Raw genomic sequence first — 27,389 nt, forward strand, 5'->3', positions numbered from 1 at the left:
AAAAAATAAATAATGAAGACCAATTAAAGTTGCTTAGCATAAGCCAATTCTATAAAATACTAAAGGTTCATTTGAAGGTCAACCACTCCTTTAAAGGGGCAGTGCAATTACTATTTAAATGCACCTGGAAATTCGCCTGGCCTTCCCCGTCCTACACTCGATGGCCAAGGTAGTATTGGAATTTGCCTTCTACTTTCCCTTATAGAAGCTATTGGTAACGATTTACTTGAGTAGACTCTGTCTAGCTTACTAGAGGTATTACAGAGTGCTAGCTCACATAACCACTCAGCTCAGAGAGAGGAATACAAGACAATAGAAGGCATTGCTGTTTCCTCTTATGGTCAGTGGCTAATGCAGTGGTTTCTAAATGTGATATAGAGTGATACCCCCCTCCCCTTCCCAGGAGATTTCATTCCTACAACATTCCCATCCGCTAATGTGATGAGCATGAAACAATATAGACATAGCCGTTAAACCCACGGCTTATCCTAATAGCAAATCCACCCAAACACTTCCCGGGTCATGACCCCCTCTGTGTAGATTGATTCCAAATATCACCGGTGATTCCGACTATCAATCCGATGCACAATCAGCATCTTGGGCAGAACAGAGAGCAACTAGGCATGTTATAGTAAGTAGCAAGCAAGTTTATAGTGTAATAACAGCTATACGTAGTTGTTATAGGAAGGAGCAAGTTTATAGTATAATAGCAGGTACAGTTGTTATAGGAAGGAGCAAGATTATTGTAAAACAACAGCTTGGGTTGTTATAGGAAGGAGCAAGTTTATCGTATAACAGCAGCTATAGTTGTTATAGGAAGGAGCAAGCTTATAGTATAATAGCAGCTAGGGTTGTTATAGGAAGGAGTAAGCTTATAGTATAACAGCAGCTATAGTTGTTATAGGAAGGAGCAAGCTTATAGTATAATAGCAGCTAGGGTTGTTATAGGAAGGAGTAAGCTTATAGTATAACAGCAGCTATAGTTGTTATAGGAAGGAGCAAGCTTATAGTATAATAGCAGCTAGGGTTGTTATAGGAAGGAGTAAGCTTATAGTATAACAGCAGCTATAGTTGTTATAGGAAGGAGCAAGCTTATAGTATGATAGCAGCTAGGGTTGTTATAGGAAGGAGTAAGCTTATAGTATAACAGCAGCTATAGTTGTTATAGGAAGGAGTAAGCTTATAGTATAACAGCAGCTATAGTTGTTATAGGAAGGAGCAAGCTTATAGTATAATAGCAGCTAGGGTTGTTATAGGAAGGAGTAAGCTTATAGTATAACAGCAGCTATAGTTGTTATAGGAAGGAGCAAGTTTCTAGTATAATAGAAGCTATAGTTGTTATAGAAAGGAGCAAGTTTATAGTATAACAGCAGCTAGGGTTGTTATAGGAAGGAGTAAGCTTATAGTATAATAGCAGCTATAGTTGTTATAGGAAGGAGCAAGTTTATAGTATAACAGCAGCTAGGGTTGTTATAGGAAGGAGTAAGCTTATAGTATAATAGCAGCTATAGTTGTTATAGGAAGGAGCAAGTTTATAGTATAACAGCAGCTAGGGTTGTTATAGGAAGGAATAAGCTTATAGTATAATAGCAGCTATAGTTGTTATAGGAAGGAGCAAGTTTATAGTATAACAGCAGCTATAGTTGTTATAGGAAGGAGCAAGTTTATAGTATAACAGCAGCTAGGGTTGTTATAGGAAGGAATAAGCTTATAGTATAATAGCAGCTATAGTTGTTATAGGAAGGAGCAAGTTTATAGTATAACAGCTGCTAGGGTTGTTATAGGAAGGAGTAAGCTTATAGTATAATAGCAGCTATAGTTGTTATAGGAAGGAGCAAGTTTATAGTATAATAGCAGCTATAGTTGTTATAGGAAGGAGCAAGTTTATAGTATAACAGCAGCTAGGGTTGTTCTAGAAAGGAGTAAGCTTATAGTATAATAGCAGCTATAGTTATAGGAAGGAGCAAGCTTATAGTATAACAGCAGCTATAGTTGTTATAGGAAGGAGCATGTTTATAGTATAACAGCAGCTACGGTTGTTATAGGAAGGAATAAGCTTATAGTATAATAGCAGCTATAGTTGTTATAGGAAGGAGCAAGTTTATAGTATAACAGCTGCTAGGGTTGTTATAGGAAGGAGTAAGCTTATAGTATAATAGCAGCTATAGTTGTTATAGGAAGGAGCAAGTTTATAGTATAATAGCAGCTATAGTTGTTATAGGAAGGAGCAAGTTTATAGTATAACAGCAGCTAGGGTTGTTCTAGAAAGGAGTAAGCTTATAGTATAATAGCAGCTATAGTTATAGGAAGGAGCAAGCTTATAGTATAACAGCAGCTATAGTTGTTATAGGAAGGAGCATGTTTATAGTATAACAGCAGCTACGGTTGTTATAGGAAGGAGTAAGCTTATAGTATAATAGCAGCTATAGTTGTTATAGGAAGGAGCAAGATTATTGTAAAACAACAGCTTGGGTTGTTATAGGAAGGAGCAAGTTTATCGTATAACAGCAGCTATAGTTGTTATAGGAAGGAGCAAGCTTATAGTATAATAGCAGCTAGGGTTGTTATAGGAAGGAGTAAGCTTATAGTATAACAGCAGCTATAGTTGTTATAGGAAGGAGCAAGCTTATAGTATAATAGCAGCTAGGGTTGTTATAGGAAGGAGTAAGCTTATAGTATAATAGCAGCTATAGTTGTTATAGGAAGGAGCAAGCTTATAGTATAATAGCAGCTATAGTTGTTATAGGAAGGAGTAAGCTTACACCTGTAGTATCAGAGCAAGGTAAGGAGTAAGCCCCATTGCTGGCAGCATTTCTGAGCCGCTCCTCTTTTCTTCTATTGACCTCCAAATGTGTCACCCACTGGCTACACTGACAAGTCACAGGGATGAATATTTCATAAAACCCTGACACCTCGCCAGCCCTGCCATTCACTGCTTTATTGCCTTTGCACAATGCACAATGGGGGAGTGGTAATGCGATCGTGCCCTCTCTCATGTACACACAGCTATTAAATTACTTCCATACCAGCTAAATCCAATCCCAATTAGCTGCTGCCTCAATTCCATCAAAATCCCATCAAATGTCACTAACTTGTCTGACAGGGCATGCTGGGAGTTGTAGTTCTAGTAGAGCTAAGTCACAAGTTGGGGGTGGGGGAGCATGTTTTATGTTTAAGTGTTGCCTTTATTCCTAGTTGGCCCACCCAAGTGCAAAGTGCAATTTTGGATGCCTACAATTTTCACAAACGCTTTCTAGGAATCCTACGGAAAACTACGGCTGAAGAGGGGTTGCCTTTGTCTTATGGTCACCTATGGAATTAATTCCAGTAGATTTCCCAGTTTAGATGCATAGAGCTTTTTAACCCGCTAAGTGCCTGCCTCCCTCCCTCCCAGGTCTCTGTACCTTTAAATCCCACCGGACCCGCATATTCCCCATACACACACATACAGAACATTAAATGCCATGCAGCAATCTATCATCATGATAAAGAATTACATCATTCTTCAAACTATTCTATTAACTGCCCCCATGCCCAAAATTACAAGATTTCCACCCAAACAGGGCACATTACAAATAAACTTACTCCCAAGACCCTTTTACCCCTTCCCCAACCCCTCCACCCTGACATGGGTAACCCCCGTAGCCCCCTGTGTTTGTCTTTTCAGTGTTACCGTTGGGTGAAGCTGAGGAATTTGGTTGAAGCCGCATCTGCGCTGATCCCGTCCATGATCCATGCATGGGGACCCCCCACTCCAGGCAATGAATCGAAATCTCTCTATGTAGAAATATCAGCAGGGGATCCAACCCCCCGTGGGCATCCCAGGAAGGACGGTGTTCCCGACCCCCTGTCTACACTCGGGCACAAGTCACTGGGATCTGCAGCCCATTGGTTAGTTCCAATGCACCTGTTTGATGGATGGATGGGGGGGAGGGAAAGCCTTTCTGTATCTGAACGTGACTCGGAGTTCTATTCCGTATGCCACTAGCCTAATACTTTCATTCTGCTCCACATACTCCCTTGTCAAGAGCCCGCCTGCTCCAGCGCATGGACCTGCCTCACTCCGACCCCCCCTGCCTCTCCTTCCCTGTCATGTAACGGCAGCTGCAGGCAGCAAAATATCACAGCCCTCCCCATAATAACCTCAATTAATAACCTCAGTGCTTTCTGCCTTACTACATACTAAACCCCCTTCTTGTCTCTTTGTCCCTGCACCAGATAACAGACGTGCCAGCCCAGCACTTCATTCATTAAACCTGAACTTAGAAACATATTTTTTAAAGGGGAATTAAAACAATTTTTAAAGGGGAACTTAACCTGCAAACAGTTTTTGACCTAATGAAAGCAAATGTCATTCTAAGCAGCTCCCCGATATCCCTTCATTCCTCATTTTCACTGGGATTATAGTTTTGCGCAAATGAAATTGCTATTGGGAGCAGCGTCTGTTTGGCCATTGCTGTTCTCTGGTTTTGGCTCATGAAATAATGTATCAGAAGTCGAGGGGATGTTAATCTGCAACATTTTTCAAACATTTTTTATCTGTCTCTTCCCATTCCCTCCATGTTCTTTCCTTTGCAACATTGTATTAGAAGTCAGCTCTCCTTCAGCCAGGATTCCAAGTCCCATAGTGCCTTGCATGATCTGCAATTAACAGACCTGAGAAAGAGGTGAATAATAGAACAAGCAAGGAATTGTGGGAGCTGGAGTCTTGGCTGAAGGTTTGTAACACATAAACCCACATAAGCAAAAGCTTGGGCATGTAAGGTGCTCAACTACACCTCCTATACATGATCCTAGTGACCTGCAGCTACCTGTGGGGAGCAGCAATGCAATTATCCAGCCTGCTAAGTGCACAAGTGCATGCATGGACATTGGGGAACCCTGGAACTACTACTAATTGGATCTGGTGCAGTGTTGGTTTGGGGTGTTCAGGGCTGCCAACTTAGGGGCCCCCACCCAAGCTGTGGGCACCCTGCCACACTCACAGCCCTCCTCGCCCCTCCTCATCCCTCCTTGCCCCAGTCATGGCCCTCCTTACCCCTCCTTGAGGAGTCATAGCCCACCATGGCCCTCCTTGCCCCAGTCATGGCCCTCCTTGTCCCAGTCATGGCCCTCCTTACCCCTCCTTGAGGAGTCATAGCCCACCATGGCCCACCATGGCCCTCCTTGCCCCAGTCATGGCCCTCCTCACCCCTCCTTGTCCCAGTCATGGCCCTTCTTACCTCTCCTTGAGGAGTCATAGCCCACCATGGCCCTCCTTTCACCAGTCATGGTCCTCCTTGCCCCAGTCATTGTCCTCCTTGCCCCAGTCATGGCCCTTCATGCCCCTCCTTGCCCCAGTCCTGGCCCTGCTTGCCCCAGTCATGGCCCTCCTCACTGCTCCTTGCCCCAGTCATGGACCTCCTCACCCCAGTCATGGCCCTCCTCACCCCTCCTTGTCCCAGTCATGGCCCTCCTCGTCCCTCCTTGAGAAGTCATAGCCCACCATGGCCATCCTTGCCTCAGTCATGGCCCTCCTCACCCTTCCTCGTCCCTCCTTTCTCCAGTCATGGCCCTCCTCACCCCTCCTTGCCCCAGTTATGGCCCTCCTTGCCCCAGTCATGGCCCTCCTCACCCCTCCTTGCCCCAGTCATGGCCCTCCTTGCCCCAGTCATGGCCCTCCTCACCCCTCCTTGCCCCAGTCATGGCCCTCCTTGCCCCAGTCATGACCCTCCTCACCCCTCCTTGCCCCAGTCATGGCCCTCCTTGCCCCAGTCATGGCCCTCCTTGCCCCAGTCATGGCCCTCCTCGCCCCCCTTGCCCCAATCATGGCCCTCCTCACCCCTCCTTGCCACAGTCATGAACAACAAGAAGAGTGAGGGGAGCGCCAGCAGTTACTTGAAAGGATGGGGCTTGGTTTGGAGGGGCCCACCATTTTTTTTTTCGGTGTCCTGCCAGCCCACTCCTATCCTGATCTGGCAGGTCATGCCAATAGCTGCAACAGACTTGCACCAGGGTAATGCTGAGCACCGGAAACAATACCATAACAACACAAATACAGTACATGGCAATTCATGGGTGATGCAACCGCAACTGTGTAAGTATTCCAGGGAAAACACTGTATTCTGGGTTTTAAAAAACAATGGTAAATTGCAACATGCTCTTTAGCAACTGGCACTGCCAATCACACTTGATAGCTGCCAATAAGTCTACAATACCATCCATTCACTATTTCAGCTGCAGAGCCGAATGAACATCCGGTTAATTCTTTGATGTTTAAATCAATGCCCAGGTTGTGCCGATATCTAATTTTCTTTTCTTTTTGCCCCACAGAATACAAGGGAATCACTGGAAGATCTGTCGAATGATTTATGAGGTTCCTGGAGATGTTATTTCTACCCAAATGCCACTGAGCAATATGATTGCCGCGAGCTGTGCCATTTGTATTTGTAATCTCACTACCCCCCCCCCAGAATATTTCTGTACCTGAAGTATTCCCAGTGACATTTGTACCGCTAATGTGCAATGATGAACTTCTCTTCCCTTCAGTGTCACTCACATGCACCTCTTTCCCCACTCCTCCTTATATTACTCTATTTATCTTCTCTCTATTTATCTTTTCTCTGTTCATCTTCATTCCTAGTGTTTCAACTTAAATGCGACATAGAGCAGCAAATATGCACTCATGTTACCAACTGCCAACTGTCTCCTTTTGCTTCTAACCATAGATATATAGAAACATTGGGGTAACAGTCACCCTGCTATAGTTCCAGGGGTACCCAGGGCACAAATAAACACTCACCCCAAATCTCCCCCTAACTGACCTTCAGACTGGGCCCCCTTAGCTCATAACAAGGTTACAGATATATAGAAACATTGGGGTGTCACCCTGCTAAAGTTCCAGGGGTACCCAGGGTACAAATAAACACTCACCCCAAATCTCCCCCTTACTGACCTTCAGACTGGGCCCCCTTAGCTCATAACAAGGTTACAGATATATAGAAACATTGGGGTAACATTCACCCTGCTATAGTTCCAGGGGTACCCAGGGCACAAATAAACATGCACCCCAAATCTCCCCCTAACTGGACTTCAAACTGGGCCCCCTTAGCTCATAAAAAGGTTACAGATATATAGAAACATTGGGGTAACAGGCACCCTGCTATAGTTCCAGGGGTACCCAGGGCACAAATAAGCACTCACCCCAAATCTCCCCCTAACTGGACTTCAGATTGGGCCCCCTTAGCTCATAACAAGGTTACAGATATATAGAAACATTGGGGTAACAGTCACCCTGCTATAGTTCCAGGGGTACCCAGGGTACAAATAAGCACTCACCCCAAATCTCCCCCTAATTGACCTTCAGATTGGGCCCCCTTAGCTCATAACAAGGTTACAGATAAGTAAATGTTCACCTGAAATCTCACCCAAATTGATCTCCCTTGACTTTCAGAGGTATCTAGAAAACCAAATAATCATTGTTCCCAAATTTCATCATAACTTGAATCCAAGCCCATCTTGCCTCACCCTTCCCCTAGGGAGCAATCCTTAAAAAGAGGAACATGTGATTAAGTAACTAATGTTTCATGGACCAACACCAATGGCACAGTGTGGAACCTGCTCCATAATATCATTTTCTCTCTGTGGCAAAATCACACTTGTATGTATAGATGACTTTATTTGTAAAGCACTGTTAAGGAAAGGGACAATGTACCCCCTACTGTAAATGATAAGGATATTAGAAGTCACTGAGGGGTTCTGTGACCATATAAAGGCACAAGGCTGCAGGCTGAGTTATACAGGGAACTCTGAGTATCACTCATGTATTATAAGGGATAATGTACCCCCTACTGTAAATGATAAGGATATTATAAGTCACTTAGGGGTTGTTCTGTGAACATATAAAGACACAAGGCTGCAGGCTGAGTTATACAGGGAACTCTGAGTATCACTCATGTATTATAAGGGATAATGTACCCCCTACTGTAAATGATAAGGATATTATAAGTCACTTAGGGGTTGTTCTGTGAACATATAAAGACACAAGGCTGCAGGCTGAGTTATACAGGGAACATTTTTTTTCTTTGCCTTCTGACCCCATCTAAAAAACAAATGCTCTGTAAGGCTACAAATGTATTGTTATTGCTACTTTTTATTTCTCATCTTTCTATTCAGGCCTCTCCTATTCATTCTCCAGTTTCTTCCTCAAATCAATGCATGGTTGCTATGGTAATTTGGACCCTGGCAACCAGATGGTTGAAATTACAAACTGAAGAGCTGCTGCATAAAAATCAAAATAACTCAAAAATCACAAATAATAAAAAATGAATACACAACTGAAAATTGTCTCTGAATATCAATCTCGACATCATACTAAAAGTTGCCTCAAAGGTGAATGCACCCCAAGATCCATGGAGTAGCTAAATGTTACTGGGGACCAGCATATTCATTTTAGGACCCCAAAAGATTGCTATGCTGATCACTTCTACCAAGATGATTACTGGGCCCTCTGTACTCCCGGCCCCCCTGCAGCCGCAGTGTCTGCTTCCTCTGTAGTTACACCTTTGCCCAAGAAGTGACTGAAGCTGTTCTGAAGGCAATTGGTTGCCCAGCTTCTCTATCAGTCACATGTCACTCATCTCCACTGCTCCCCACTTGTTCAACCCAGGGTGCATGTGGGTAATGCTCACTCCATACCTGCACCCTAGCACCCCCTATTTTGGTGGGACCAGCTTGAATCAAAGACATACTGTACCTGTCAACCCCTCCTCATTCTATTATTTATTTCTACCACCACCCATGAATGTGGCCAAAAATAAACCATATTGAGTTCTCGTAAAGGTTGACTATTCAGTGCAGACCCCCAAAGGCAGGGGGCCCCAACCAGTCACTCCATTGGATGTTGCTCCCAGTGGCCTCAAAGCAGGGGCTTATATTTGAATTCCAGGCTTGGAGGCTGGTTCTGGTTGGATAAAATACAGTTGTACTGCCAAACAGAGTCTCCTATAGGCTGGCAGTCCACATAAGGGCTAGCAATAGCCAATCACAGCCCTAATTTGTCCCACTAAAGAACTTTTCTCTTGTGTTGCTGCCCAACTCTTTTCACTTTTGGGGTAGTCTAGGGCTTATTGATGAAGTGGGTTGAGTTGAGTTTAAGGACTTATCTTCAAGGTTCCACTGGCTCGGAGACCCTTCTCCTGTTCTTTCAGGGAGATGAAAATGCACTAGAGCCAGTGTCAGAATGAGGTTTTTGGGGGCACCCAGAGCTCTCACCTTAGGCCCACCCCAGCCCGTGGACCCTCCACTCTAGTCATGTGCCTCCCCACCCGAGACAAACTGGACTCCTTCCCGCACACTAGCCCACATTTTACCTTTTCCATGCCGCAGGGGTTGGGAGTGCCTACAGTATAGAGTGGAGGTCTTGGGTCCACAGGGCCCACCAGGTTTTTTCCCGGGTGTCCTGACAGACCTGACTAGAGTCATGACAAGGAAAATAATGGCAGTCCCAGTGGACATGCTTTAGTGGCTCCTCTTAGAAGGGGTGGCATTGACTGGCCAAATAAAGTTGTTTCATAAAAATATCATTATAATCTGGGCTCTACTTTGGGACCAGTATGGGATCCGTTATCAGGAAACCGGTTATTCAGAAAGTTCCGAATTACGGAAAGGCCGACTCCCATAGACTCCATTATAACCAATAATTTAGATTTTTAAAAACTATTTCCCTTTTCTCTGTGATAATAAAACAGTCGCTTGTACTTGATCCCAACTAAGATATAATTAATCCTTATTGGAAGCAAAACCAGCCTATTGGGTTTATTTAATGTTTATATGATTTTCTAGTAGACTTAAGGTGTGAAGATCCAAATTACGGAAAGATCCGTTATCCGGAAAACTCCAGGTCCCGAGCATTCAGCATAACAGGTCCCATACCTGTATTTAAAAAAGGCACCATACTCTCCCTAAAACCTTTGAAAAAATGAAAAAGGTTCCATCTGAAATATTTAGATTCCTGTTTACTGAAGATGACAACATTAAAAGGAAACTTGATGGGGTTTTTAAAGTGCTGTCTAAATGTTTTAGAACTATATATTTACTAAGAATGGGGAGTTTCTATCATGTGATCAATATCAGAGATCACTTTCAGGTGTGGCAAAAAAGAAGTGTGGTTTGTGCTGTTTGTTGAGTTCAAGTCTTACCACAGCCCTGGGCTTAATGATCTCGTTAAGGCCTTTTAGAACGATATAGTTACTAATATATTCGTAAAGATTTGTGGGCGGGCCTTAAATGACCCAATAGCGCAGGGGTAAGACGTGAGATTTGCGCTGTAAGGGTCGTGAGTTCAATTCTTACCACAACCCCGGACTTAGTGATCACTTTAAAACGTTATAGAACTAAATATTTACTAAGAATGAGGAGATTGTATCAAGCGATCAAGATCTTGTTTTAGTTATATTTGTGGCAGATCTATATATTCGTAAAGAATTGCACTTTATTCTTGAAAGTCCCAATAGTGCAGGGGTAAGACGTGAGATTTGCGCTGTAAGGGTCGCGAGTTCAATTCTTACCACAGCCCCGGGCTTAGTGATCCCGTTAAAGCGTTATAGAACGATATAGTTACTAAGAATGAGGAGATTGTATCAAGTGATCAAGATCTTGTTTTAGTTATATTTCTGGCAGATCTATATATTCGTAAATAATTGCCCTTTGTTCTTGATTGACCCAATAGCGCAGGGGTAAGACGTGAGATTTGCGCTATAAGAGTCGTGAATTCAATTCTTACCACAGCCCCGGACTTAGTGATCCCGTTAAAGCGCTATAGAACTAAATATTTACTAAGAATGGGGAGATTGTATCAAGCGATCAAGATCTTCTTTTAATTATATTTCTGGCAGATCTATATATGTGTAAAGAATTGAGATTTGTTCTCGAATGACCCAATAGCGCAGGGGTAAGACGTGAGATTTGCGCTGTAAAGGTTGTGAGTTCAATTCTTACCACAGCCCCGGGCTTAGTGATCACTTTAAAGCGTTTTAGAACTAAATATTTACTAAGAATGAGGAGATTGTATCAAGCGATCAAGATTTGTTTTAGTTATATTTGTGGCAGATCTATATATTCGTAAAGAATTGCGCTTTTGACTCGAATGTTCCAATAGCGCAGGGGTAAGACGTGAGATTTGTGCTGTAAGGGTTGTGAGTTCAATTCTTACCACAGCCCCGGACTTAGTGATCACTTTAAAACGTTATAGAACGATATAGTTACTAAGAATGAGGAGATTGTATCAAGCGATCAAGATCTTGTTTTAGTTATATTTGTGGCAGATTTATATATTCGTAAAGAATTGCACTTTACTCTTGAATGACCCAATAGCGCAGGGGTAAGACGTGAGATTTGTGCTGAAAGGGTCGTGAGTTCAATTCTTACCACAGCCCCGGGCTTAGTGATCACTTAAAAACGTTCTAGAACGATATAGTTACTAAGAATGAGGAGATTGTATCAAGTGATCAAGATCTTGTTTTAGTTATATTTGTGGCAGATCTATATATCCGCAAAGAATTGCGGGTAAGTTTAGAATGACCCAATAGCGCAGGGGTAAGATGTGAGATTTGCGCTGAAAGGGTCGTGAGTTCAATTCTTACCACAGCCCCGGGCTTAGTGATCCCGTTAAAGCGTTATAGAACTAAATATTTACTAAGAATGGGGAGATTGTATCAAGCGATCAAGATCTTCTTTTAATTATATTTGTGGCAGATCTATATATTCGTAAAGAATTGCGATTTGTTCTTGAATGACCCAATGGCGCAGGGGTAAGACGTGAGATTTGCGCTGTAAAGGTCGTGAGTTCAATTCTTACCACTGCTGCGTAGTGGAACTTGTGGGTCAGATTTCAAATCCAGTCAAAGAAGCATCTGAGATGTGTCTTTTCTCTTTAAAGTGATGAACAAACAAAATAATCCATGAAAATTTACCAAAAACTATGTGAGATCCTGTGTGACCAGGTGGCTCATGGGATAGCACAACCGGTGACCAGAGTTTGAATCCCTTGACTGGGGTTCGAATCCATTTAAAGCAGCATCTGAGTTATGTCTTTTCTCTTTAAAGTGCTGAACAAACAACATAATCCATGATAAAATTACCAAAAACAATGGAGGATCATGTGCAGACAGGTGGCTCGTGGGGTAGCCGTGCTGGGTAGCAGAACCTGTCGGCCTGACTTCAAATCCCATCAGAGCGTGAGTTCAAATCCCATCTGTGACTGTGCGGATCACAGGCAGGTGGGAGAGGAGGGCGTGAGTTGAAATCCCGTCTGAGTGAGATCCCTGTGGGTGCCGCCCACACTGCCAGATGGGTAAGGAAGGCCGGAATAAACATGGTTGGGACATGCGTCCTTGCAGCTCTGGGGCCCCGGCTGGGTCTGGGCAGGGCAGTCTCAGGGTGGAGTCCAAACTCCAGTCGAGGCTCTATCTGCAAGGTGTTGTGTGTCTCTCTCTGTGTGTGTGTGGGTATCCTTCAAATATGTACAGGCAGCTTAACAGCTCCTGACCAAGCTCCACTGGGGCAGCACCAGGGGTGTCCCAGTGGAGTGACAATAGAACTGAGTGGTTATGAAGAATAAAAATAAGAAAAAAGTGACACTTAGCATTTATATAGCTTCTTTATTAAATAATGCTAAGTGTCACTTTTTTCTTCTTTTTTTTCTTCATAACCACTTAGTTCTATTGTCACTCCACTGGGACACCCCTGGTGCTGCCCCAGTGGAGCTTGGTCAGGAGTTGTTAAGCTGCCTGTACATATTTGAAGGATACCCACACACACACAGAGAGACACACAACACCTTGCAGATAGGGCCTCGACTGGAGTTTGGACTCCACCCTGAGACTGCCCTGCCCAGACCCAGCCGGGGCCCCAGAGCTGCAAGGACGCATGTCCCAACCATGTTTATTGCGGCCTTCCTTACCCATCTGGCAGTGTGGGCGGCACCCACAGGGATCTCACTCAGACGGGATTTCAACTCACGCCCTCCTCTCCCACCTGCGATCCGCACAGTCACAGATGGGATTTGAACTCACGCTCTGATGGGATTTGAACTCAGGCCGACAGGTTCTGCTACCCAGCACGGCTACCCCACGAGCCACCTGTCTGCACATGATCCTCCATTGTTTTTGGTAATTTTATCATGGATTATGTTGTTTGTTCAGCACTTTAAAGAGAAAAGACATAACTCAGATGCTGCTTTAAATGGATTCGAACCCCAGTCAAGGGATTCAAACTCTGGTCACCGGTTGTGCTATCCCATGAGCCACCTGGTCACACAGGATCTCACATAGTTTTTGGTAAATTTTCATGGATTATTTTGTTTGTTCATCACTTTAAAGAGAAAAGACACATCTCAGATGCTTCTTTGACTGGATTTGAAATCTGACCCACAAGTTCCACTACGCAGCAGTGGTAAGAATTGAACTCACGACCTTTACAGCGCAAATCTCACGTCTTACCCCTGCGCTATTGGGTCATTCAAGACCAAACATCAATTCTTTACGAATATATAGATCTGCCAGAAATATAATTAAAAGAAGATCTTAATCGCTTGATACAATCTCCCCATTCTTAGTAAATATTTAGTTCTATAACGCTTAAACGGGATCACTAAGTCCGGGGCTGTGGTAAGAATTGAACTCACGACCCTTTCAGCGCAAATCTCACGTCTTACCACTGCGCTATTGGGTCATTCTAAACTTCCCGGCAATTCTTTGCGGATATATAGAGATGCCAGAAATATAACTAAAACAAGATCTTGATCGCTTGATACAATCTCCTCATTCTTAGTAACTATATCGTTCTATAACGTTTTAAAGTGATCACTAAGCCCAGGGTTGTGGTAAGAATTGAACTCACGACCCTTTCAGCGCAAATCTCACGTCTTACCCCTGCGCTATTGTGTCATTCAAGACAGAAGTGCAATTCTTTACGAATATATAGATCTGCCACAAATATAACTAAAACAAGATCTTGATCACTTGATACAATCTCCTCATTCTTAGTAACTATATCGTTCTAGAAAGTTTTATAACGTTTTAAAGTGATCACTAAGCCCGGGGTTGTGGTAAGAATTGAACTCACGACCCTTATAGCGCAAATCTCACATCTTACACCTGCGCTATTGGGTCATTCGAGAACAAAGCGCAATTCTTTACGAATATATAGATCTGCCAGAAATATAACTAAAACAAGATCTTGATCGCTTGATACAATCTCCTCATTCTTAGTAACTATATCGTTCTATAACGTTTTAAAGTGATCACTAAGCCCGGGGTTGTGGTAAGAATTGAACTCACGACCCTTATAGCGCAAATCTCACGTCTTACCCCTGCGCTATTGGGTCATTCAAGGCTCGCCCGCAAATCTTTACGAATATATAGATCTGCCACAAATATAACTAAAACAAGATCTCAATCACATGATACAATCTCCTCATTCTTAGTAACTATATCGTTCTAAAAAGACTTAACGAGATCATTAAGCCCAGGGCTGTGGTAAGACTTGAACTCAACAAACAGCACAAACCACACTTCTTTTTTGCCACACCTGAAAGTGATCTCTGATATTGATTGCGCTATTGGGTCATTCAAGAATAAAGTGCAATTCTTCACCAATATATAGATCTGCCACAAATATAACTAAAACAAGATCTTGATCACTTGATACAATCTCCTCATTCTTAGTAAATATATCGTTCTAAAACGCTTTAACGGGATCATTAAGTCCAGGGCTGTGGTAAGAATTGAACTCACGACCCTTACAGCGCAAATCTCACATCTTACCCCTGCGCTATTGGGACATTCAAGAATAAAGTGCAATTCTTTACGAATATATAGATCTGCCACATATATATCTAAAACAAGATCTTGATCCATTGATACAATCTCCTCATTCTTAGTAACTATATCGTTCTAAAACGCTTTAAAGTGATAACTAAGCCCAGGGCTGTGGTAAGAATTGAACTCACGACCCTTACAGCGCAAATCTCACATCTTACCCCTGCGCTATTGGGTCATTTAAGGCCCGCCCACAAATCTTTACGAATATATTAGTAACTATATCGTTCTAAAAGGCCTTAACGAGATCATTAAGCCCAGGGCTGTGGTAAGACTTGAACTCAACAAACAGCACAAACCACACTTCTTTTTTGCCACACCTGAAAGTGATCTCTGATATTGATCACATGATAGAAACTCCCCATTCTTAGTAAATATAGAGTTCTAAAACATTTAGACAGCACTTTAAAAACCCCATCAAGTTTCCTTTTAATGTTGTCATCTTCAGTAAACAGGAATCTAAATATTTCAGATGGAACCTTTTTCATTTTTTCAAAGGTTTTAGGGAGAGTATGGTGCCTTTTTTAAATACAGGTATGGGACCTGTTATGCTGAATGCTCGGGACCTGGAGTTTTCTGGATAACGGATCTTTCCGTAATTTGGATCTTCATACCTTAAGTCTACTAGAAAATCATATAAACATTAAATAAACCCAATAGGCTGGTTTTGCTTCCAATAAGGATTAATTATATCTTAGTTGGGATCAAGTACAATCTACTGTTTTATTATTGAGAGAAAGGGAAATATTTTTTTAAAATGTGTAATTATTTGCTTCTAATGAAGTCTATGGCAGACAGCCTTTCTGTAATTCGGAGCTTTTTGGATTATGGATCTTTCTGTAATTAAGCCTTAAGTCTACTAGAAAATCATGTAAACATCAAATCAACCCAATAGACTGGTTCTGCTTCTAATAAGGATTAATTATATCTGAGTTGGGATCAAGTTCAAGGTAATGTTTTATTATTGCAGAGAAAAAGAAAATCCGTTTTTAAAAAAAAGGAGTCTATGGGAGACAGCTTTTCTGTAATTCAGAGCTTTCTGGATAATGGGTTTCCAGATAACAGATACCATACCTGTATATATATTTCACCTGTCCTTCCAGGGCTGGGCTTCCCGCTTCCAACAGGTGGGGGACCACGCCCACCTACAAACTGACACCTCCCCTTGTTTCTTGCCCCTTTTTCTCCCTCTAGCTCCCTCTAGTGGGTAAAAATGACACTCACTATACAATTAACAGGACGCCAATGCCCTCTTGTGGACAAACCCCTACAGTACAATTTCCCAAAAATGATCATTTTAAACCTTCAAGACCCCACATGCATACATAGCTGACATTTCACTCCACTTTTCCAATTATGTTTATTGGTATTTAAAAATCAAACAGTAAGAGCAAAATCAACAAGATATTGATTTACAATAAAGCTAATCAGTTCACATAATAAAAGAAAAGAATTATTATTACATTTCATTTCAATGAAAATAAAGCAACCAATGGCAACTTGAACACAAATTCATCAAGGAAAATGAATACAGAATAAAAATAAATAAAATCTTCCTCTCTACTAACCAAGCAAATAAAACATTTGCTATATTAATGGACAAAACTAACAAATCATCTATTTTCTATACACTTTTCAACATTACACAATCTTTACCCATCTTACATCCATTCCAATTTATCCATAACTACTAACTCTGATTCACTGATCTGTATAGTGATAAAGAAATGCTGTCTGTAGTATTGCTGCAACCTGAACATACTGTATACTCTTCGTGGGACACCCATTGGGGGCAAGAGGTGTATGGCCCTTGTGTTGTTGATGGACTGCAGGCTAAGCAACAAAGTCACCATTCCAGATACTTTAATTCCCACTGTTACTATAGGCACCATCTCTCCCTACTATACCTGCTATCCCACAGTCACACTCCCTTCCCAGAGATTATTATCCACTGTTACTATAGACACCATCTCTCCCTACTATACCTGCTATCCCACAGTCACACTCCCTTCCCAGAGACTATTATCCACTGTTACTATAGACACCATCTCTCCCTACTATACCTGCTATCACACAGTCACACTCCCTTCCCAGAGACTATTATCCACTGTTACTATAGGCACCATCTCTCCCTACTATACCTGCTATCCCACAGTCACACTCCCTTCCCAGAGACTATTATCCACTGTTACTATAGACACCATCTCTCCCTACTATACCTGCTATCCCACAGTCACACTCCCTTCCCAGAGACTATTATGCCACTGTTACTATAGGCACCATCTCTCCCTACTATACCTGCTATCCCACAGTCACACTCCCTTCCCAGAGACTATTATCCCACTGTTACTATAGGCACCATCTCTCCCTACTATACCTGCTATCCCACAGTCACACTCCCTTCCCAGAGACTATTATCCACTGTTACTATAGGCACCATCTCTCCCTACTATACCTGCTATCCCACAGTCACACTCCCTTCCCAGAGACTATTATCCACTGTTACTATAGACACCATCTCTCCCTACTATACCTGCTATCCCACAGTCACACTCCCTTCCCAGAGACTATTATCCACTGTTACTATAGACACCATCTCTCCCTACTATACCTGCTATCCCACAGTCACACTCCCTTCCCAGAGACTATTATCCACTGTTACTATAGGCACCATCTCTCCCTACTATACCTGCTATCCCACAGTCACACTCCCTTCCCAGAGACTATTATCCACTGTTACTATAGGCACCATCTCTCCCTACTATACCTGCTATCCCACAGTCACACTCCCTTCCCAGAGACTATTATCCACTGTTACTATAGGCACCATCTCTCCCTACTATACCTGCTATCCCACAGTCACACTCCCTTCCCAGAGACTATTATCCACTGTTACTATAGGCACCATCTCTCCCTACTATACCTGCTATCCCACAGTCACACTCCCTTCCAGGATATATCCACTGTTACTATAGCACCATCTCTCCCTACTATACTGCTATCCAAGTCACACTCCCTCAGAACTATTATCCATGTTACTATAGCACCATCTCTCCCACTATACCTGCTATCCACAGTCACACTCCTTCCCAGAGACTATTACCACTGTACTATAGCACCATCTCTCCACTACCTGCTATCCACAGTCACACTCCCTCCCAGAGACTATTATCCACTGTACTAAGCACCATCTCTCCCTACTATACCTGCTATCCCACAGTCACACTCCCTTCCCAGAGACTATTATCCACTGTTACTATAGGCACATCTCCCCTACTATACCTGCTATCCCACAGTCCACTCCTTCCCAGAGACTATTATCCACTGTTACTATAGCACCATCTCTCCTACTATACTGCTATCCACAGTCACACTCCCTTCCAGAGACTATTATCCACTGTTACTATAGGCACCATCTCTCCCTACTATACCTGCTATCCCACAGTCACACTCCTTCCAGAGACTATTATCACTGTTACTATAGCACCATCTCTCCCTACTATACCTGCTATCCCACAGTCACACTCCCTTCCAGGACTATTATCCACTTTACTATAGCACCATCTCTCCCACTATACCTGCTATCCACAGTCACACTCCCTTCCAGAGACTATATCACTGTTACTATAGCACCATCTCTCCCTACTATACCTGCTATCCACAGTCACACTCCTTCCCAGAGACTATTATCACTGTTACTATAGCACCATCTCTCCTACTATCCTGCTATCCCCAGTCACACTCCCTCCAGAGACTATTATCCACTGTACTATAGGCACCATCTCTCCCTACTATACCTGCTATCCCACAGTCACACTCCCTTCCAGAGACTATTATCCACTGTTACTATAGGCACCATCTCTCCCTACTATACCTGCTATCCACAGTCACACTCCCTTCAAGACTATTATCCTTATAGCACCATCTCTCCCTACTATACCTGCTATCCAAGCACACTCCCTCCCAGAGACTATTATCCACTGTTACTATAGGCACCATCTCTCCCTACTATACCTGCTATCCACAGTCACACTCCCTTCCAGAGACTATTATCCTGTTACTATAGCACCTCTTCCCTACTATACCTGCTATCCACAGTCACACTCCTTCCCAGGACTATTATCCACTGTTACTATAGCACCATCTCTCCCTACTATACCTGCTATCCACAGTCACACTCCCTTCCCAGAGACTATTATCCCTGTTACTAAGCACATCTTCCCTACTATACCTGCTATCCCACAGTCACACTCCCTTCCCAGAGACTATTATCCACTGTTACTATAGCACCATCTCTCCCTACTATCTGCATCCCACTCACACTCCCTTCCCAAGCTATTATCCCTGTACTATAGACATCTTCCCTACTATACCTGCTATCCACAGTCACACTCCCTTCCCAGACATTCCACTTTACTAAGCACCATCTCCCCTACTATACCTCTTCCCACATACACTCCTTCCCAGAGACATATCCACTGTACTATACCCATCTCCTACTATACCTCTATCCCACGTCACACTCCCTTCCAGAGACTATTATCCACTGTTACTATAGCACCATCTTCCTACATACCTGCTATCCCACAGTCACACTCCCTCCCAGGACTATTATCCACTGTTACTATAGCACCATCTCTCCCTACTATACCTGCTTCCACAGTCAACTCCTCCCAAGACTATATCCACTTTACTATAGACACCATCTCTCCACATACCTGCATCACAGTCACACTCCCTTCCCAGAGACTATTATCCACTGTTCTATAGCACCATCTCCCTACTAACCTCTATCCACAGTCACACTCCCTTCCAGAGACTATTATCCACTGTTACTATAGACCATCTCTCCTACATACCTGCTATCCCACAGTCACACTCCCTTCCAGAGACTATATCCACTTACTATAGCACCATCTCTCCCTACTATACCTGCTATCCCACAGTCACACTCCTCCCAGAGACTATTATCCACGTTACATAGGCACCATCTCTCCCTACATACCTGCTATCCCACAGTCACACTCCTTCCCAGCATTATCCACTGTTACTATAGACACATCTCTCCTACTATACCTGCTATCCACAGTCAACTCCTTCCAGAGACATTATCACTGTTACTATAGCACCATCTCTCCTACTATACCTGCTACCCACAGTCACACTCCTTCCCAGAGACTATTATCCACTGTTACTTAGCACATCTCCCTACTATCCTGCTACCACAGTCACACTCCTTCCAGAGACTATTATCCACTGTTACTATAGGCACCATCTCTCCTACTATACCTGCTATCCCACAGTCACACTCCTTCCAGAGACATTATCCACTGTTACTATAGCACCATCTCTCCCTACTATACCTGCTATCCACAGTCACACTCCCTTCCCAGAGACTATTATCCACTGTTACTATAGGCACCATCTCTCCCTACTATACCTGCTATCCACATCACACTCCTTCCCAGAGACTATTATCCACTGTTACTATAGACACCATCTCTCCTACTATACCTGCTATCCCAAGTCACACTCCCTTCCGAGACTATTATCCACTGTTACTATAGCACCATCTCTCCTACTATACCTGCTATCCACAGTCACACTCCCTTCCCAGGACTATTATCCACTGTTACTATAGACCATCTCTCCCTACTATACCTGCTATCCACAGTCACACTCCTTCCAGAGACTATTATCCACTGTACTATAGCACCATCTCTCCCTACAATACCTGCTATCCCACAGTCACACTCCCTTCCCAGAGACTATTATCCACTGTTACTATAGGCACCATCTCTCCCTACTATACCTGCTATCCCACAGTCACACTCCCTTCCCAGAGACTATTATCCACTGTTACTATAGGCACCATCTCTCCCTACTATACCTGCTATCCCACAGTCACACTCCCTTCCCAGAGACTATTATCCACTGTTACTATAGGCACCATCTCTCCCTACTATACCTGCTATCCCACAGTCACACTCCCTTCCCAGAGACTATTATCCACTGTTACTATAGGCACCATCTCTCCCTACTATACCTGCTATCCCACAGTCACACTCCCTTCCCAGAGACTATTATCCACTGTTACTATAGGCACCATCTCACCCTACTATACCTGCTATCCCACAGTCACACTCCCTTCCCAGAGACTATTATCCACTGTTACTATAGGCACCATCTCTCCCTACTATACCTGCTATCCCACAGTCACACTCCCTTCCCAGAGACTATTATCCACTGTTACTATAGGCACCATCTCTCCCTACTATACCTGCTATCCCACAGTCACACTCCCTTCCCAGAGACTATTATCCACTCTTACTATAGGCACCATCTCTCCCTACTATACCTGCTATCCCACAGTCACACTCCCTTCCCAGCGACTATTATCCACTGTTACTATAGACACCATCTCTCCCTACTATACCTGCTATCCCACAGTCACACTCCCTTCCCAGAGACTATTATCCACTGTTACTATAGACACCATCTCTCCCTACTATACCTGCTATCCCACAGTCACACTCCCTTCCCAGAGACTATTATCCACTGTTACTATAGACACCATCTCTCCCTACTATACCTGCTATCCCACAGTCACACTCCCTTCCCAGAGACTATTATCCACTGTTACTATAGGCACCATCTCTCCCTACTATACCTGCTATCCCACAGTCACACTCCCTTCCCAGAGACTATTATCCACTGTTACTATAGGCACCATCTCTCCCTACTATACCTGCTATCCCACAGTCACACTCCCTTCCCAGAGACTATTATCCACTGTTACTATAGGCACCATCTCTCCCTACTATACCTGCTATCCCACAGTCACACTCCCTTCCCAGAGACTATTATCCACTGTTACTATAGGCACCATCTCTCCCTACTATACCTGCTATCCCACAGTCACACTCCCTTCCCAGAGACTATTATCCACTGTTACTATAGGCACCATCTCTCCCTACTATACCTGCTATCCCACAGTCACACTCCCTTCCCAGAGACTATTATCCCACTGTTACTATAGACACCATCTCTCCCTACTATACCTGCAATCCCACAACCAGACTCACAGGTTTCTATAGTTTATAAAACCTGATATGTAACTTTGTTAACAAGTGCCAACAAGTCGACTAATGACTAAATATCGGTTACTGTGAAAACAAAACTATAATAGATAAAGAAGAAGAAACAGGTGTCAATTTGCAAGGTTTTGTTTTTTTTGATAATTACAACCGTGGGATCATTCAAAGGGACAAGAAGTCTTTGCATGGAAAACGACATTGATGCAAATAATAGAAATAGACAAACACAGAATAAGAGTGCGATTGTTAGAGGACACGCAAGTCTCATGGGCAGTTGCTGTGACTGTTCTATAACAGTCAATTAGGCTGCATGTAGGTTCTGCATTGGGGAACTGTAATGGGACTGTAGCTTTAATAGGCTGGTTCACCTCTAAGTTAACATTTAATATGTAATAGAATGGCTAATAATAGTCAACTTTTCAATTGGTCTTCATTATTTATTTTGAATAGTTTTTGAATGATTTGCCTTCATCTTCTTCTGACTCTTTCCAGCTTTCAAATGGGGGTCACTGACCCCATCTAAAAAACAAATGTTCTGTAAGGCTACAATTGTATTGTTTTTGCTACTTTTTATTACTCATCTTTCTATTCATATTCCAGTCTCTTATGCATGGTTGCTACGGTAATTTGGACCCCAGCAACCAGATTGCTTTAAATAAGTGATATTTAGACTCTAACAATAATTATTTGGCAAACACTAGTCTAAAGAGCTTGTAATCTAATTTTTTTGTACAAGTCACATTGGTAAATTGTTTTCTTTCGTGAAAAGAACATGAGACGCTCCTAAATATTGTTGTTAGTATTATACATTATTGTGTTTGGGTCAGCCAACCCACAGGAGAAACTAATACTGCAGGATACAAGCCCTTGGGGATTAACCAGATCTCACAATCAATAACCCACAGAAGAATATGAAGGGATTTCCCAAGGCAGATTGTATCTCCAGGGCAGTCTCATAAATACGCTGAATAACATTGGCCACAAAATAAGAGAACTCCCACCCCCAAACCATTGGCAAAAAATTAGTTCTAATTAACTGAAGTTGATTAAGAGATCCCCTAGAAGTGTAATTATATGGTGAAGTCCCTTTTCTTTATACAGAGCACATTTGTAAATGTCAGACACTAATTCAAAGGGGAGTAAAGTCACTCTGTGCCATTGGCCTTCGAACATTATTTATCCTGCTGTGTGTTCTGGGTATTATACATGGGATTGGCCCTGTATTTATCTGCTGTGTGTTCTGGGGTATTATACATGGAATTGGCACTGTATTTATCCTGCTGTGTGTTCTGGGATATTATACATGGAATTGGCACTGTATTTATCTGCTGTGTGTTCTGGGGTATTATACATGGAATTGGCACTGTATTTATCTGCTGTGTGTTCTGGGGTATTATACATGGAATTGGCACTGTATTTATCTGCTGTGTGTTCTGGGGTATTATACATGGAATTGGTACTGTATTTATCTGCTGTGTGTTCTGGGGAATTATACATGGAATTGGCCCTGTATTTATCTGCTGTGTGTTCTGGGGTATTATACATGGAATTGGCCCTGTATTTATCTGCTGTGTGTTCTGGGGTATTATACATGGAATTGGTCCTGTATTTATCTGCTGTGTGTTCTGGGTATTATACATGGAATTGGCCCTGTATTTATCTGCTGTGTGTTCTGGGGTATTATACATGGAATTGGCACTGTATTTATCTGCTGTGTGTTCTGGGGTATTATACATGGAATTGGCCCTGTATTTATCCTGCTGTGTGTTCTGGGGTATTATACATGGAATTGGCCCTGTATTTATCCTGCTGTGTGTTCTGGGGTATTATACATGGAATTGGCACTGTATTTATCCTGCTGTGTGTTCTGGGGTATTATACATGGAATTGGCACTGTATTTATCTGCTGTGTGTTCTGGGGTATTATACATGGAATTGGCACTGTATTTATCTGCTGTGTGTTCTGGGGTATTATACATGGAATTGGTACTGTATTTATCTGCTGTGTGTTCTGGGGAATTATACATGGAATTGGCACTGTATTTATCCTGCTGTGTGTTCTGGGGTATTATACATGGAATTGGCACTGTATTTATCTGCTGTGTGTTCTGGGGTATTATACATGGAATTGGCACTGTATTTATCTGCTGTGTGTTCTGGGTATTATATATGGAATTGGCACTGTATTTATCTGCTGTGTGTTCTGTGTTATTATACATGGAATTGGCACTGTATTTATCCTGCTGTGTGTTCTGGGGTATTATACATGGAATTGGCACTGTATTTATCTGCTGTGTGTTCTGGGGAATTATACAAGGAATTGACACTGTATTTATCTGCTGTGTGTTCTGGGTATTATACATGGAATTGGCACTGTATTTATCTGCTGTGTGTTCTGGGGTATTATACATGGAATTGGCACTGTATTTATCTGCTGTGTGTTCTGGGGTATTATACATGGAATTGGCACTGTATTTATCTGCTGTGTGTTCTGGGTATTATACATGGAATTGACACCGTATTTGTCTGCCGTGTGTTCTGGGTATTATACATGGAATTGGCACTGTATTTATCTGCTGTGTGTTCTGGGGTATTATACATGGAATTGGCCCTGTATTTATCCTGCTGTGTGTTCTGGGGTATTATACATGGAATTGCCTCTGTATTTATCCTGCTGTGTGTTCTGGGGTATTATACATGGAATTGGCACTGTATTTATCTGCTGTGTGTTCTGGGGAATTATACAAGGAATTGACACTGTATTTATCTGCTGTGTGTTCTGGGGTATTATACATGGAATTGGCACTGTATTTATCTGCTGTGTGTTCTGGGTATTATACATGGAATTGGCCCTGTATTTATCTGCTGTGTGTTCTGGGTATTATACATGAAATTGACACTGTATTTATCTGCTGTGTGTTCTGGGGTATTATACATGGAATTGGCACTGTATTTATCTGCTGTGTGTGTTCTGGGGTATTATACATGGAATTGGCCCTGTATTTATCTGCTGTGTGTTCTGGGGTATTATACATGGAATTGGCACTGTATTTATCTGCTGTGTGTTCTGGGTATTATACATGAAATTGACATTGTATTTATCTGCTGTGTGTTCTGGGGTATTATACATGGAATTGGCACTGTATTTATCTGCTGTGTGTGTTCTGGGGTATTATACATGGAATTGGCCCTGTATTTATCTGCTGTGTGTTCTGGGGTATTATACATGGAATTGACACTGTATTTATCTGCTGTGTGTTCTGGGGTATTATACATGGAATTGGCACTGTATTTATCTGCTGTGTGTTCTGGGGTATTATACATGGAATTGGTACTGTATTTATCTGCTGTGTGTTCTGGGGAATTATACATGGAATTGGCACTGTATTTATCCTGCTGTGTGTTCTGGGGTATTATACATGGAATTGGCACTGTATTTATCTGCTGTGTGTTCTGGGGTATTATACATGGAATTGGCCCTGTATTTATCCTGCTGTGTGTTCTGGGTATTATACATGGAATTGGCCCTGTATTTATCCTGCTGTGTGTTCTGGGGTATTATACATGGAATTGGCACTGTATTTATCCTGCTGTGTGTTCTGGGGTATTATACATGGAATTGGCACTGTATTTATCCTGCTGTGTGTTCTGGGGTATTATACATGGAATTGGCACTGTATTTATCTGCTGTGTGTTCTGGGGAATTATACAAGGAATTGACACTGTATTTATCTGCTGTGTGTTCTGGGGTATTATACATGGAATTGGCACTGTATTTATCTGCTGTGTGTTCTGGGTATTATACATGGAATTGGCCCTGTATTTATCTGCTGTGTGTTCTGGGGTATTATACATGGAATTGACACCGTATTTGTCTGCCGTGTGTTCTGGGGTATTATACATGGAATTGGCACTGTATTTATCTGCTGTGTGTTCTGGGGTATTATACATGGAATTGGCCCTGTATTTATCCTGCTGTGTGTTCTGGGGTATTATACATGGAATTGCCTCTGTATTTATCCTGCTGTGTGTTCTGGGGTATTATACATGGAATTGGCACTGTATTTATCTGCTGTGTGTTCTGGGGAATTATACAAGGAATTGACACTGTATTTATCTGCTGTGTGTTCTGGGGTATTATACATGGAATTGGCACTGTATTTATCTGCTGTGTGTTCTGGGTATTATACATGGAATTGGCCCTGTATTTATCTGCTGTGTGTTCTGGGTATTATACATGAAATTGACACTGTATTTATCTGCTGTGTGTTCTGGGGTATTATACATGGAATTGGCACTGTATTTATCTGCTGTGTGTGTTCTGGGGTATTATACATGGAATTGGCCCTGTATTTATCTGCTGTGTGTTCTGGGGTATTATACATGGAATTGGCACTGTATTTATCTGCTGTGTGTTCTGGGTATTATACATGAAATTGACACTGTATTTATCTGCTGTGTGTTCTGGGGTATTATACATGGAATTGGCACTGTATTTATCTGCTGTGTGTGTTCTGGGGTATTATACATGGAATTGGCCCTGTATTTATCTGCTGTGTGTTCTGGGGTATTATACATGGAATTGGCACTGTATTTATCTGCTGTGTGTTCTGGGGTATTATACATGGAATTGACACCGTATTTGTCTGCCGTGTGTTCTGGGGTATTATACATGGAATTGGCACTGTATTTATCTGCTGTGTGTTCTGGGGTATTATACATGGAATTGGTCCTGTATTTATCCTGCTGTGTGTTCTGGGGTATTATACATGGAATTGGCACTGTATTTATCTGCTGTGTGTTCTGGGGTATTATACATGGAATTGGTCCTGTATTTATCCTGCTGTGTGTTTCTGGGTATTATACATGGAATTGGCACTGTATTTATCTGCTGTGTGTTCTGGGGTATTATACATGGAATTGGCACTGTATTTATCTGCTGTGTGTTCTGGGGTATTATACATGGAATTGGCACTGTATTTATCCTGTTGTGTGTTCTGGGGTATTATACATGGAATTGGTCCTGTATTTATCCTGCTGTGTGTTCTGGGGTATTATACATGGAATTGGCACTGTATTTATCTGCTGTGTGTTCTGGGGTATTATTATACATGGAATTGGCACTGTATTTATCTGCTGTGTGTTCTGGGGTGTTATACATGGAATTGGCACTGTATTTATCTGCTGTGTGTTCTGGGGTATTATACATGGAATTGGCACTGTATTTATACTGCCGTGGGTTCTGGGGTATTATACATGAATTCCTTTGTTTCAGCCTGGTACCGGCCAATAAAGAGATCCGTATATTCAGCTTTTCAGAAAACATTTTTCATGTGTTAAAATAAATACAAATTCCATGCTTTTCCTAATTTAGCCGATTCTAATCAGCATGGAGAAACGCCACGTGGCAAATAATTCCACTCAATTCCATTTG

The 27,389-nt window shown here is 42.5% G+C and overlaps 1 protein-coding gene and 1 long non-coding RNA gene across 7 annotated transcripts in view; one reads left to right on the forward strand and one right to left on the reverse strand.

Moving 5' to 3' along the window:
• Positions 1–27,389, reverse strand: part of garnl3.L (GTPase activating Rap/RanGAP domain-like 3 L homeolog) — a 114,948-nt gene that overhangs the window by 62,569 nt on the left and 24,990 nt on the right. Inside the window, exon 1 of one of the 5 annotated variants that reach the window (XM_041572368.1) lies at positions 3,674–3,756. The exons of the other annotated variants lie outside the window; for them this stretch is intronic. Coding sequence (XP_041428302.1) covers positions 3,674–3,729 — 56 coding nt within the window. The 5' untranslated portion in view covers positions 3,730–3,756. Of the gene's footprint in view, positions 1–3,673; positions 3,757–27,389 lie in introns of those variants that run through there. 5 annotated transcript variants of the gene reach the window in all.
• LOC108698202 lies at positions 121–6,808 on the forward strand. Of its 2 annotated transcripts, none has more exons than XR_001932585.2 (3): positions 121–169; positions 3,668–3,891; positions 6,313–6,808. It is a non-coding gene; the product is annotated as an uncharacterized LOC108698202 (long non-coding RNA). The 2 variants fall into 2 exon arrangements; XR_005963202.1 differs by lacking the exon at positions 121–169 and adding an exon at positions 394–631.

Source organism: Xenopus laevis, chromosome 8L, assembly GCF_017654675.1.
Source record: "Xenopus laevis strain J_2021 chromosome 8L, Xenopus_laevis_v10.1, whole genome shotgun sequence".
Lineage (NCBI taxonomy): Eukaryota > Metazoa > Chordata > Amphibia > Anura > Pipidae > Xenopus > Xenopus laevis.